Raw genomic sequence first — 14,269 nt, 5'->3', positions numbered from 1 at the left:
AAATTATGATGTGGGAAACAGATTAGTCAGGACGGGATTTGGCTTGAGGAGGAGGAAGGGAACTCAAATGAAGAAGGGGAAAGCTGATGTTGCTTAGTTTTTCTTTCTTTCTTTCTTTCTTTCTTTTTTCTTTTTGATTGAAAGGGTTCAACAACTTTTTGTATCTCTTATTACAGAAACTTACTATTTTAGTCACATACTCTCCCTTTATTCATTTATGGTTTTCCTTTCACATCTCAGTAGAACTTGCATAAAAGGAAAAGTCAATACCGGGATCAGGAGAGGATGACACTAAGTTACATGTTAAGACTGGAGCTCGTGATGGCTTATATCGATTGGCAGCTTGACTTCTCGAAGTCAAATGTACATGTCTGGACAGATTTCATAACTTAGACTGAGTGTGAGTGGTACCACCCCAGGGACAGGGGTCCTTAACTACACAGAAGGGAGACTGTGAGCAGAGCACTAACCACAACTGCCCAGGCGAAAGTTTGGCCAGGCTCAGCCTGAACGCACACAGAAACCAATGCAACTGTATTGCAAAGGCGCCAGGCTACATCTTGAGCTGGCAGCATCATTCATGTGGTGATACTTTGGCAGGCGTGGACGGAAAGAATGAAGGGGTCCTAGAGTCCTTCTCTAAGGTGCCCAACGCTCTTCTTGTCCTTCTGTAAAATTCCCTGCCCACGCCTTCCAATTCTAAACTTGTGAGTTTATTACCTTTGGGATGTCACATCTTATTTTTTCCCTGTTGATTTTTACTTATCCTCTGTTCTTAGGTCTGATATAACTAGAAAGTTTATCCCACACGTGTATTTCTGGGTAGTTTCTGAATTTGCTTGGTAAGGCCCAACACTTCAACAGCTCTGACTCCTTACGTCAGAAGAGGCCTCCAGTGAGTCGCATGAGGCCAAATGCTGGAGGATGAAGGTCAGTGGTTGACCATCTTGATGTAGGTTTTGGAATACTATAAGCTATTTAACATTTATTTCAGGACCAAAGGATAAGCTTCTCTTCCCTTGACGTACCTTCTCAAAAATTAGTGAAAAGGGGTATTTCCCTACAGCTGTGTTTAGTGACCCAGTCCTTCTGTAAAGAATACGGATGCTGGGGGCTGGAGAGATGGCTCAGAGGTTAAGAACACTGGCTGTTCCTCCAAAGGTCCTGAGTTCAATTCCCAGCAACCACATGGTGCCTCATAACCATCTATAGTAAGATCTTGTGCCTCTTCAGGACTGCAGGTACACATGCAGAAAGAACACTATATAAATAATAAATAAAGTAAATCTTTAAAAAGAGAGAGAATGCATTAAAAAATACTGATGCTTTATTTTCTTGATATTATAGTATTATAAAAGTATTTAGTTCATTAAACTTTTTAGAAGTTGGCTGAAGGAGGCATAGCTACACCACCCTGGTCAAACTATTCCAGAGCTGCTTAAAGGTACAATGTAGTAAAATAGCACGGACTAGTATTTCAAATGAAGGGACCCAAGCAGTGCAGCTCAACTGTGTCTGGGCCATCACTGCTTTTTATTCTGAGTCAGAAAGTGCCACGAGTGGAATATTGCTGCCAGGGTACCACCCTGCTTCCGCCTTTCCACTACAGCATGATGTGTCCCTCACGGTGAAGGCTGCCCTGCCAAAAAGTCGAGGGAAGCTTCATACAGTGTCAGGAGCTCAACAACCCTCCTCAGAATTTTAAAGCAAAAGATATTTTTTCCCCTTTTGTACCAGTTGCTCAAATGCCTTTGGACCTGGTTTCTGGCACAAATATGTTCAGGAAATAGGGCTGGAGGAACACCTATTTAAGTGAAAAAACACTCACGCCAGAACATTATGCAATAACAGAAAACAAATGGTTGGCTACGGGTGAGGCTTGGGCTTCACAACGCTGGGTCTTGATTTGGTCCTAGAGGGAACAATTGTGAATTTTCAAGGTGTAACAGCCTTAATGAATCTTGACTGCGTAACTTAATAGGCTTAGAGCAAAGCGTGCCGAGGTGGAATCGAGGGCAGGCCACTTATTTTCTGTTTCCAGTCACAAGTGAAAGGAGTTAATGGAGAGCAGATTTGCAGCAGAATAACAACCGGGCTGCTCATTTTCATCTCAGAAGCAAAGGGCACTGGAGACCTGGCCATAGCAGAACTTAAAAAGTAAGTCAGCTGCAGCCTTTATCTGTGGGTTCCTCCTTATCAGCAAGCACCACTGCCCTGGGCACTTCCTGATTGCTTACACATGGAAATGCTATGGACTCAGAAACAGAGCCAGTGCTAGAGCACCTGCCCAGCAATGCCAAGGCCCTGAGGTGGATCCCCAGCACTGAGACAAAACAGATAAAATTTAGAAGCTAAAGTTATTATCAGTCAGGTGATGATAGCATATCCCTTTAATCCCACTCCCAAATGCCTTTAATTGGGAGTCAGAGGTAGGCAGGTCTGTGAGTTCAAGGCCAGGCTGGTCTACAGAGTGAGTTCCACGACAGGCCGGGCTACACAGAGAAACCCTATCTCAAAAAAAAAAAAAAAAAAAGAAAAAGAAAAAAGAAAAGAAAAAGAAAGAAATAATTCTATCTACCACTAAATCTTCAGGCAAGCCTCTCACTCCCCAAATCTTGGTGATTAACTCCATTTGACAGCTAGCTAATTTGAAAATCAGATTGTGTCAGTGTTATAATGGTTTGGCACCTTAATAGATATATCCATTTTTGTATGTATATCTTCTAGATAATTTAATAATTTCCATTAACTATGCCAATGGTAATTTAAAACATAATGGGAGTTGATGGAGAGCTTTGAGGTTCAAATACTAAAGTTCCCCTTCAGGTGGTCGTCACACTGCAATGTTTTGTTTCAGGGCCCATCACATGGAGGGACCAGGACCGTTTAACTTTCCACTGTTGACCTAATAACAATTAGTATCTCCTGAGCAATGCAGTCCAACCGTTGTGCTGAATTCTTGTGGGTTGCTCCGTTTAATCTTCGCCTCAGTCTTCAGGGAGAGAAGCTATTTTCATTATTAGAAGACTTAGGCTGTTTTTCCATGTCACCCAACTATTGTGTTTCCAGAGTTTGAATTCAGGCAAACTAACTCCAGAAGTTAAGTAATTTGACACAGTATATTAGACTAGGTCCAACACAGGTCTCAGTGTAAAATGTGTGTGTACGTCTTTAAGACCAGTAATGCCGGAGCCAAGAGTGGTGGCACACATCTTTAACCCTAGCACTCGGGAGGCAGAGGCAGGCTGATCACTGTGAGTTCCAGGCCAACATGCGCTACAAAGCGAGTCCAGGGCAGCCAAAGATACACAGAGAGGCCCTGTCTTGAAAACAAAACAAAAAACAAACAAACAAACAAACAAAATAGACCAGTAATACCAACTGTCTTAGTTAAGTTTCCGTTGTTGTGATAAGACACCAGGACCAAAGCGATTTACAGAAGAAGGGGTTTACTAGGAGCTTACTGTTCCGGTTTCGGTGGGTTAGCGTCCAAGACTGTCATGGCGGGGCTCATGGCAGCAGGCAGGCCCGAATGATGCTCAAGCAGCAGCTGAGCGCTTTCAACCTCCCCCCGCCCCCCGCCCCCATCCCAAGGCACAAAGAGCAAAGAAGGAACCTCAAAGGCCGCCACCACCAGTAGCATACTTCATCGAACAATAAGCCTACGGAGGCCACTCTGGTTCAAACCACCACACCAGCTATCCGGTCGCACGCCATGGACTTACCTTTCCAAGTTCTTAGTCACGTTGCGCCTCAGCTTCTTACTGTACTCGTAATCTGTACTCATTTCAAAACAGGAGAGGGGGCCTGATCAGATCAGGCGTCATTTAAAGTAGGAAAGCACAGAGCTTAGCATTCCTCGCCCAATCTTCTCGTGTCATCATTATCTTTTGAGAGTGGGCACTTCTGGCTGCTAGACTTCAGCTTACTGGATGGCATTTCTTCTTACCAGTCAGAACAAACAAAGGACGGCAAGTGTGTTTGAGAGAAATCTGTACTTAAGTTGAAGGTAGTTCTGAAAGTGAGCACAGATTCTCTGACAATAGCTACTTCTCGGTCTCTACATTTACACTGGTTTGTCAGAAAGAACAATAAGAAAAAAAGTCATAACACATATAGCAATAATTCTGGTAGAGATCTTATCACCATTAAGTTTTTAACTCCTAGAAGAGAGACGGGTATTTAAATTAGAAGTGTAAGTTAGCCCCCAACATAGAAAGAAAAACTGATCACCGTTTCCAACCTTGGTCCTCTACAATTTTTGTTTTTCTAGCAAAATGCATTGTTATACCCAGGTGTCTGTATTTACATACATATGTATACATATAAAAACATACATGCAGAAATATATACATAGACAAATTATATTTTGAAAACTAAGTATTTGTGGGAATTCTATTGGGAGATTATTTATGAGTTTTAAATGCTTGAGCATTAATTAATACTTATTGCTAATTTTGCGAAGTCCAGGGGATCAGTACAGGAAGGAGAAGACATGACTAACACTAAGCAGTCACTCTTTGGAAAGATTTTTGACTGTAGGTAAGGACGTTCAGCTAATGTCAAGTGGGAACAAGCTGAGACCCCATAAAATGTTATTTTTCTAGACATTTGAATTTCGAAATTGGAATGGAGGTAAGACAGGAGAACCCAAAGCAGTAGGACTGTGATATTTAATGTATTCCACATAATCACTTGAGATACATTAGCTGGGCAGTGGTAGTGTACACCTTCAATCCCAGCACTAGGGAGGCAGAGGCAAGCAGATCTCTGGGAGTTCAAGGCCAGACTGGTCTACAGAGCAAGTTCCAGGAGAGCCAGGGCTACACAGTGAGACCCTGTCTCAAAACAAAACAAACAAACAAAAACAAAAGAGGAAGAAACGAGTTAGAACGGTATTCCTTGCTGATAGACTAATTAATGATGTTGGTTAGATACACTTTGACCTTTGCATTCTGCCCGCTGTTTTTGTCTGTTTTTGAGAACGGGTCTCACTCTGAGGTCCAGCCTGCCTGCCTCTTGAATCTGCAGTCCTCCTTCCTCAGGCTGGCCAGTGCTGGCGTAACAGGCACCCACCGCCATGCCTGACGAGCTCACCCTGTCCTTGACCGCCAGACTTCTTTAATATTTGTTCTTCCCCCCTGTAGACGCTCTTACTAGACAGCGAGGCTTCAGGTCTTGCTGACTTGGGCGGACTTCTGCAAAGGGCTCTACCCACAAACCATTGTGTTCTCTTCTTTGAAATTCTCAGAAGTGCTAAGGCACTTGAAACTGGCACGTATCTACTGACCCTAATGCGAATCTTAAGTGAGCAGGCAATGGAGGCCGACCAACTCCTGCCCACCTCTCCTAGGCAGGAGTAACATGAACTGACTTAATACACACTCATACAAGAAGTAAAAACTAAAACAGTACCTTGGGTTCTCTATTAAAGTGAGTCCCCAGTGTTAAAACATCCTAATTTAGCTTAGACAAAATAGCTCACATTCCATTCTAAGGAGACTGCCTTCCCTCTCAACTCGTCCTTGCCCAACTCCAGTGTAGTGTCCCTTTTTTCCTCATTTTGTCATAGTCTTATTATCTCATTCCCCCCCCAAAAAAAACCCCTTATCTACAACTTCTTTTAATCTGAGGCTCCTGCGCTCACCAACTGAAACAAAGCCCTCAGGGGAGTTTATCTGTGGTGAGGACACCTTGGGGGTGAGAAGGCTCCCAAGCCAAGTTCAGGCGTCCAAAAAAAAAAAAAAAAAAAAAGAGGAGGGGTGCATTTATCCCACACACTGACTTCCTTGCTGCCTGGATCCCTTCTGCACAGTAGGACACAGGAAAGCAGCCTTGCTTCTGGTAGTGAAAGCCCGGGCACTTTGAAAAGGGTCCTTCCCTCTCAGATCCGGGAGAAGTCCCGGGTGCGAAGGCGGGGCCACTCTGCTGGCGACGCCCTCCCGAATGTCGAGCCCCGCCTTCCCACCACCTTAGGGATTTGGTACGTGAAGCGAGGTTGCCCTCTCAGTGAAAGGCAGATGTCCCTTTAAGGTTTGCTTTGCTGCTGCCCGTGGACTTTAGCCTAAACACGGTCCCGCGAAGTTGGCTTTATTTGTCCATGTCTCGGACGGAGCCTGGGAGGGCTGCCAGTGAGATTTCAGAGACCCAGCGCGCGAAGGGGCGGGAGATGTGGCAATCCATCTGGGATGTAAAAAGCGTGGAGCAAGCCTAGAGGCATTCGACCAAAACACAGGAAATCACTCCGCCGCCGCTCCAGGGCGCTGCAGCCACTAGGGCCACCGCCGGACACCCTCGCGCGGAGACCGCCTGAGTGACCCAGAGCGCAAAGCGCTGGCGCCCGGGTCCTGCCAGCTCCTGCCCACGAACCAGCACGTCGCGGAAAGCTGCAGCCGCCCCAGCCATGGTCCCCAGGCGTCCTTCCAGCCCACAGGTCACTGTAGCCTGCGTCTGGCTCCTCACGGGTGAGCGACCCTGCTTTCCTGAGCATCTCTGGTGGGGCTTGGGGCTCGGGTAAAAGGTGACACACAGCAGAAGGGCAGAGCAGAGATGCCCTCAGGTAGACCAGCCAGGTCAGAGGACAGAAGGGAGGTCCTGACTGTAGGCAGCGCCGGGTGAGGGAGGCAGTGCTGAGAACTTCCCAAGTAGAAGCGGCATTTTCAGAGTAAAGTTGTTTTTACGCTGCACGCTGCGTTTTAGGCATTTGAATTTCTGGAAGGGAAAATAACCACCGGAGGGCTCCTAATTAATGAGCGAAGTTCCTTCCCCAGGGTTACTAGAAAATGGACTTTATAGCATTGCCTTCCTGTTTAATATCTAAGACCTTTTCTGTACAGCACGGGGAAAGGCAGGCATGAAAGGCAAAACTACTTCTTGTCCCAATATGACGTTTCTACTCTGGCTCCTAAGAGGCGGAACATTCCGAAACTGAACGTTTAGCACCCAAATATCACAGTGCAGTCTTTCAAATACAGACGTACTTTTAAGAAGACGTAGTGTCCTAGAAATGCAGTGTTATATCCCATTGAGAGAAATGTGGGAGCGTTTTGCATTTTCCTAGTGGTAGCTAGGGTCACAGTCTTTATTGCAGTTGCCAGTTTGGGAGGGAAAACTGACTTGGTGTCCCCCACGAGATGGTAGAAACTTTAAGCAACAGCTTATCGCCTCTTTAGGCCTTCAATTGGGGTGTTTGTCTTTAAAAGGACCTGATACTCATTTGTCTGATGTTTTCAATGTTGCTGTGCTTAACAAATTAACTTCCCATTTGACTAGTAACAACAGGGCCAGTTGTCCCAGCAGTAGGTGCCTAAACACTGAGAGCACTGAAGTTAAACTTTCTAATGAATTATCAGCAAGCTCATCCCTTGTCATAGTGAAGCCGTGTAGGAGGTAATAAGCTACAGGCTTATGGGGCTTTCCACCCAAACATTTCCTACTCGGTAGGAAATGGCCAACAATCCAAACAGTAGTGACTTCTGCAGAGTGTTACAGGGACTGGCTTCAATCCACCAGCTGTTGCCTCGACCCTGGATGCAGGCTTGGCTTGTGACTCCTTTCCAACCCACACTTTCAGAGATTGTATCTTGGTGTTTTGCAAAATCTGAATTGTTGACTAATTACTCAAGCTGGATCCCCCCCCCACCTCCCCCCACCTCAAGCTCCCCCCACCTCCCCTGTTTCACCAAACATTCTGTCAGCCAGTGCAGAAACCAGGCTTGAGTAGTCTCCAAAGGAATGACAGTTTTCAAAGAGGAGTGGTGAAGGAGGTATAATTTCATGTAAACATTGGTGTAACATGCCTTGCTGGGTCCAAGATGAGAATTAAAGGACAAAAATCGGCAGATATTTCTAAAGTATGCTCAGGGTGTTTGTTTGTTTGTTTGTCTGTTTGTTTGTTTTTGGGGTGTGTGTGTGTGTGTGTGTGTGTGTGTGTGTGTGTGTGTGTGTGTGTAATATTTAAAGCATTATTGAGCCAGGGAGGACAGGTTCCTTATATGCAGTGTATTTATGTCCATCCCACAAGACAACATTAAGGATCTCAGATATGACTTTATCCTTATCAATTGCTCATACTTGGACACCTCTCACCAATTCACGGACTTTGCAGTTACTCTGGAGTCTTACATACATACCCACCTTCGAATGATATTACAGAGCTCGCATTGTCTCCCAGTCTCTAACTCACCCGCCTAATAGGACATTTTTCTTGTATCTATTTTAAGTCGATCATCTGTGGTGACTTGTGGTTGCCTCTCAGGTAACAATCCAAAGCTCTCAACCCGCTACCCAAATCCAGGGCCCTGTGTCCTTTTCCCATTACTCCTGTAATACGTTGCCATTAATTTATTGGCTTAAAACACGATATTTCTGTTTTTAAAGTTCTGTAGGTCTTGAGTAACACTGTGATAAAAATCAAGCCCCCTCCCCAGGGCATTTCCTGGGGAGGCCTTAGAGGAGGATGGGCTTCCTTGCTGCTTTCCACTTTTCCAGGCTACTTCCGCTTTCTTATCTAAGGTGATACAGTCAGCTCTCATGGATTGGAGCAAAGTCATCTTTGCCTACCACAATCCTTAGATGTGAGCACTGCATCCAGTTTCGTTTCCTTATGTTCCTCATACTCCTGATGCTGTGGATGTGATCTGGTTTTGTGCATCTACAAAAGAACCCCACCCTTCCTTCCGACTGCCCCCTGCCTTCTAAACAAACTCTCTCCAGTGCTCCGCGCCACAACCATTCCAGTGAACTGCCCTCGGGGATTTACAACCTCTTCCAACATACATCAAATAATTTGCCAAGAAAAGTGTTCTCACTTGTGTCCAAATAAAGTCCATGTCACTGTCTTATATACGTCAGAGTCCAGGGATGATACATGACACACGCAGAGGATTTAACTGAAGGTAGTTTCCTAGACGGCCTGGAGGAGGCCTTAAGGGAAACACTAATGGTGGAGCACCTGGTTTAAGAAATGCTCGGTAGGAATCACGTGAAGCAGCGTTAGGGAGGAAGCCATGGTTGCTCACAGGCCTTGAAGAACGTGAGCACTGACAGAAGGCTGCTGTGTCAAGACCGTGGTGACAGGTAGACTGCGACTGGATCCAAACTGAAGGTCAGCCAAGAACGGGTAGAGGCAAGACACACCTTCACCCTACCCCCGAGCAACAGTGTACCCATTGCTCTCATTGGAAATGGTCAAATGGCTAGATTCAGCCTTCCAGATAGACGATTACAATTAGCAGTACTGACTAATGCTGGAACTCATCACATGGGAAGCCCTGGGCCAAGGTCGCTGTATTGTTTTTATCTCTAACCTAAAAAAAAGTAAAGGCTTACACACCTTTCATATTTTAAAGATGAAAATAAAAAGATATTTAAAAAAATAGTACTGAGATGAACTCCATTTGCCCAAAGTCTCGCAGCTAATAAATGACAAACTGCTTCAATTCACACCCTTGACCTCAAGTTTCCTGCCGTGAAGTGAGCCTAAATTGTACAAGCTCATTTTCCCCTAGTAGTTTGCAACTACGTGAGCAAACACAAGTGGCTGAAGAAATACTTTGATAAGGATTTTTAGCTGCATCGTGAAAATGGATGATAGCACACTCTACCTTAGGCACAGTCTAGACAAGATTATTTCTGTCTCGGTTTACCAAGAACAGGACCGTCTATGGCCCTGGTTGAGCTGTCTATTGCTCTTCTATTGAATGTTGCCCAGAAGCATGGGCCATCGTTTGAGCCTTCTCTTCCACAGCTAGTGTTCTATATACAAAGTGAACCCCAGTGAGGAGATGGTGAGTGTGGGGAGACAGTCACTGACCCAAAATCAAGCGAATGAACTCCAATGGTGGCCATGGGTTAGGAGTTACTGAACAGGGTGGGGGTGAGGGGTTTCCCTTACTCAGCATGATGTCTGTAAATGCAATAATGAATCAACCGGGATTCGTTCATTTGCTTGGTTAGAAAGCAGTGAGAGTAACAAACATATATGCCAAACTAGTTTAGCCATTGTGGTCTAGGTGGTCTTGATGCTAATACTGATGGTTAATATTAACACTGGTAAAGCCTACCTCCCTACTGGGTCTGAGGGCTAATTCTCAAGGGATGTTTAAAGCATGTAGATTCTAACTTAATGGTTCAGCCAACTAATAGATATGAAGTTTGATCAAATAATTGCGAGGTGGGGAAATTTGCTGTGCAGTTAGAGGAAGAAGGTCCGTAAAGAGGTGTCCTTGGGGGCTGTATCTTGCCTGTCACCCCTGCTTTGTGGCTTTGTGTCCACCACCATGTGGACTGCTGTTCCACCGTGCCCTGTGGACTGACACCTCTGCCACTCTGAGCCAAAATAAACAATTCATTCTTTGAGCCATCTCCACTAGGTGATTCATCACAGTGAACAGAAAGGCAAGTAACGCAGTCATCTGGCTAGGCAACGTCAGAGCTCTAGAGTCACGTCTGACTGCGGCTGGCTTGTTGACCTACTTAGATGGATGTTCCTATGCCTTTGTTCCTCTACCCACAACCTCTCGAGCCTCCCACTGAGGTTCGTAACTGGCCAGATTCTCATATGCCCCTAAAAGTATTTTAATAGAATGAATTAGTTGTTTGATGAATTTTCTCAAGGAGTTAGGATCCTTGGATCCAAACACTATTCTTTACAACTGCTCTTCTGATACAGGAGACGCAACATAGTGCATTTAAGTTCATGTTAAGGGACTGGGATGAAAGATATTTTGGAATGGTTGCCACAGTGCTAAGGTCAGAATAGATTGCCTATTCAGGGCTGCCTGTGACTGTAGAATTGTATTCATTCTCAAAAAGAGTCCAGCAGAGTGGCAAGAGATGCAAATAAGATGAATATATTCCTTTCCTCAAGATTTCAGAAGTTCCTTCTGACTGCCCTATTGTGCCATCCCTTTTGAAGTTGCCTCTGGGCCCTTCCACAAGCAGCCACTCCCTCTTGTATAGATCCTCAACTCCCACACAAATGTGATTCCCAGGGAACTCAATGTGGTGCACTAGTTAGCTCTCTTTCCCTGGACACCAGTATGCCTCTAGCTTTGGTTCCTATAAAACAGCACACGATATGGAAAGATAGTGAAATATGTGGCTGTGTGTCTTCCAAATTGTTGTATGCACTGTGAGGACTGTGTACCAGACTTTAAAAAAAATTATCCTTAGTATCTAAAAATAATTGACACTTTTAACTGAATAAATTACAAAATAATGGACTATAGACACTAATAAACTACCTAAAAGATGAGTTTGTTCTTTTAAGTATAATCTTATCCATGCTTAACCATATTTATATTTATATTTGACTGAATAGATGATCAGGTCTCAAAACCCAGGTCAGAGAGCTCACTGAGCTGTCTGCTTAGCATTTCAAAGTGGGCGTGGCCAACCAGGTTCTCAGCCTGCCTCAGTATGGATGGCACACCTCAGCCCCTACCTAACCTTCTCCACCCCACAGGCTGGGCTGCCCTTCCCTCAGCTGCCCTTCTCTATGAAATCCAGACATTTTGGCTGCCCTTTACCCTGCTGGCCTCTTGGTCTCGTGACCTCCTGGCTCTCCCTTCTCCCCTCCACGCTCTCCTCACAGAGTCTCAGTCAGGGTCATGCTCACTCTGGACTCTCCCAGGTTCCTCTGTGTCTGGCTACGCTCTTTCCTCCACCCCACCTAGGAGCGGTCAGGCGCTTCCTTTTTCACTTTTTCATTCTCCCACCAATTGAAAAATGCACCTTTTATATAGCACTAGGCAATATGAACACTGAAGGCAATCAGCTGGTAATTTGCTAGGGTGGTAGCATCCTAATCTGGAAATGTTAAAGTGAGAAAAAAACAAAAAAAATAAAACCATAGAGGGTCAGTGTGGATGTGAGGGTTGGTGGTGGGTGGACTGTTGACCTTGCCACGTTAGCATTTATAGTCAAAAAGAAATTTAGAGAGCAAGTACAAGAAGTTTCTTTGAAAAATTATTTTCCCCTTTCCCCATTTTCTCTTTTCTCCATTACACACTTACTTTGGAGATTGGCCTGATGTATTTTGATGCTAATTACCGCTTGCTGTCTCTGTGCCCCACCCTGTACCTTGCCTAGGAGCCTAACCTGTTTGACCAATAAGAGGCCATCACACCAGGGCAAATGGGATAGGCGTGGCTAAGATTCCAGGGCTTGGGGAGACAGAGAGAATTTTGGGAGGAGAGACTGGAGGAAAGGAGTGGAAGGAGAAGGAGGCTGTGCCATGGGTTGGGTGGAGGAGAAGCACATGGCAGGCATAGATGGAGACTTGGCCCAGATAATGATAATTAGCAAGTATGTGGGATTATGGAAGGGAGGTAGCTTGATAGAAATTATTAGAAGCAGATGGCATGGGATTGGGACAGGTATCCCACACCACTATGGGAAATAGTTTAGGGGATTAATATCTGCCCTGCCCCAGGTTAACTAAGGCTATTTTAAGATATAACAGATGTCTGTGTCTTCATTGATTGCTAGCAGGTTAGAAAATACTGCTGTAAAAATTATAGACCTAATAATAAACATTATTAGGCCATACTGGTAAAATAACTGCAACACACTTATCTTCGTTTGTAGAGGTCACCCAAGAGCCTTTGCACAGCCTAAGATTTGCATATTCTCTTTTTAGAAGTAATCTTTGTTCCCAGATATTCATAATCAGAGCTTTCACTGCTTATATGTACTGAAAAGATCACCTCTCAAACCAGGCACAATAAATGTAACTGTCATTTGTTACTTAAAAATATTGTCTTAGAAAGATGTGTTTAAAAATCACTATTTTCCTAAGTTCTGATAGCTTTAGAACTGAAGTGGGTTTATAAAGTATGTCTACTTTAAGGCTAATCTTGTATACGTTTTTAGTAACAGTATAAAATGCAAAGCAATTTCTTGTGTTCAGTATTTCAGAGGTGAGCTCAAAAGCTGTAAGTTACAGGAGAATAGCCACTCACTCTTTCATATGTGCCATATGAGTGTATATACTTGTATTTGGAAATAAAGCCTGCTCCCTTCAGGGGCTTGTGGCCTGGAAGATGCAATAGACACACAGAGAAATAATGTTGCGATATATTCCCAGGGAGGCTTTAAGAAAAGATGACAAACTCAGATGGTGGTCACAGTAAAATAAGTCTTACCAGAAAGGGAAACTAAAGCACAAACAATGCCCCACCCCCAGCCCCCGTCTACACAGACAACGTAGAACAAGATGGAATGTTAAGTGCACAATATTCAAACATGATATCCATATTTCAAGAGCCGAAAACCCGTGTTGCTGTCATGCAAGCCATTCCCAGCACGTGATAACTTGGTAGACAACAAGGCACATCAAGGGCCGTTTCATTCTCTTGAGCAGTTAGGAAACGTACTACAGTAAGAAACTGCACACAACCTGCTTTCCTCCAGTGAGCTCTCTCAAGCCCGCTATTTCTAATATGATCCTGTTCAAATTAATTCTTGCACTTAGTTTTATGTGTAGAAGACCAGTGGCTTATGTCTCCTGGTGAAAAGGCCTAAGACTCGGGGCAACCCAAACCTTTTAATATTTCAAAGCTTAGGCCTTGGGGACAGACTCTCAACTAGATAATCTAATTTAACTCGTCCACTTAGTGCCATCCAGCTATATGGCTAGCCACATCTTCCAGGCCCATAGTTAAGTCTGCCTACTCTCATGTTTTTCTGGTGAAGAGGTTTTCCTCTTTCTTCTTCCCAGAGTTCCTTTCTCTCTCCCAGGAAGTCTTCCCTTCCACTTCTCTCTGTCCAGCTATAGACCATAAGCAACTTTTATTATCCAATCAGGGATAATATGGGAGGCCAGGTTCACACAACATCATCCTGACTACATGAGAATCTGCCCACAGGGCAACAAGGACCTTGTGGGGCAAGCAACCAACACTGAACATATAGCAGCTCTGGTTCAACCCCAACATTATGGGATTCTGACTTCTAGCTTCAAGCCAGGCATTCTCAAGAGATTTACCAAGAGCCTTGTTTACCGAACTCTACAGATCTACCAGTTAGCATGTTCTGGTTACAAAACTTTACAAGACTGTCAATATGAGAAGAGGAACAAGCAATTTATTTAGGATATATATATATATCCTATATATATATGTGTGTGTATATATATGCATATATACATATGGTGTGTGTATATATATACCAGAAGTGTGTAGAGACTAATATTGACAGACTCCAGCTAAAAGAGGCCTCTCAAGTCCATCAATTCCCTTCTTGTTAAACTCCTTTTTACACCTAT

General features: G+C 44.3%; 1 protein-coding gene across 1 annotated transcript in view; it reads left to right on the top strand.

Annotated features, from left to right (window-relative positions):
- Positions 1-5,961: 5,961 nt before the first annotated feature.
- The window catches only part of ITGA1 (integrin subunit alpha 1), a 142,555-nt gene continuing 134,247 nt past the window's right edge, over positions 5,962-14,269 (top strand). Inside the window, exon 1 of the mRNA XM_084801684.1 lies at positions 5,962-6,464. Within this exon, the coding sequence (XP_084657810.1) occupies positions 6,404-6,464 (61 nt within the window). The 5' untranslated portion in view covers positions 5,962-6,403. The remainder of the gene's footprint in view (positions 6,465-14,269) is intronic.

Source organism: Acomys minous (assembly GCF_964271855.1).
Source record: "Acomys minous genome assembly, chromosome: 11".
Classification (NCBI taxonomy): domain Eukaryota; kingdom Metazoa; phylum Chordata; class Mammalia; order Rodentia; family Muridae; genus Acomys; species Acomys minous.
The sequence above is the reverse complement of the archived record's forward strand: the minus strand, read 5'-3'. Positions and strand labels throughout refer to the sequence as shown.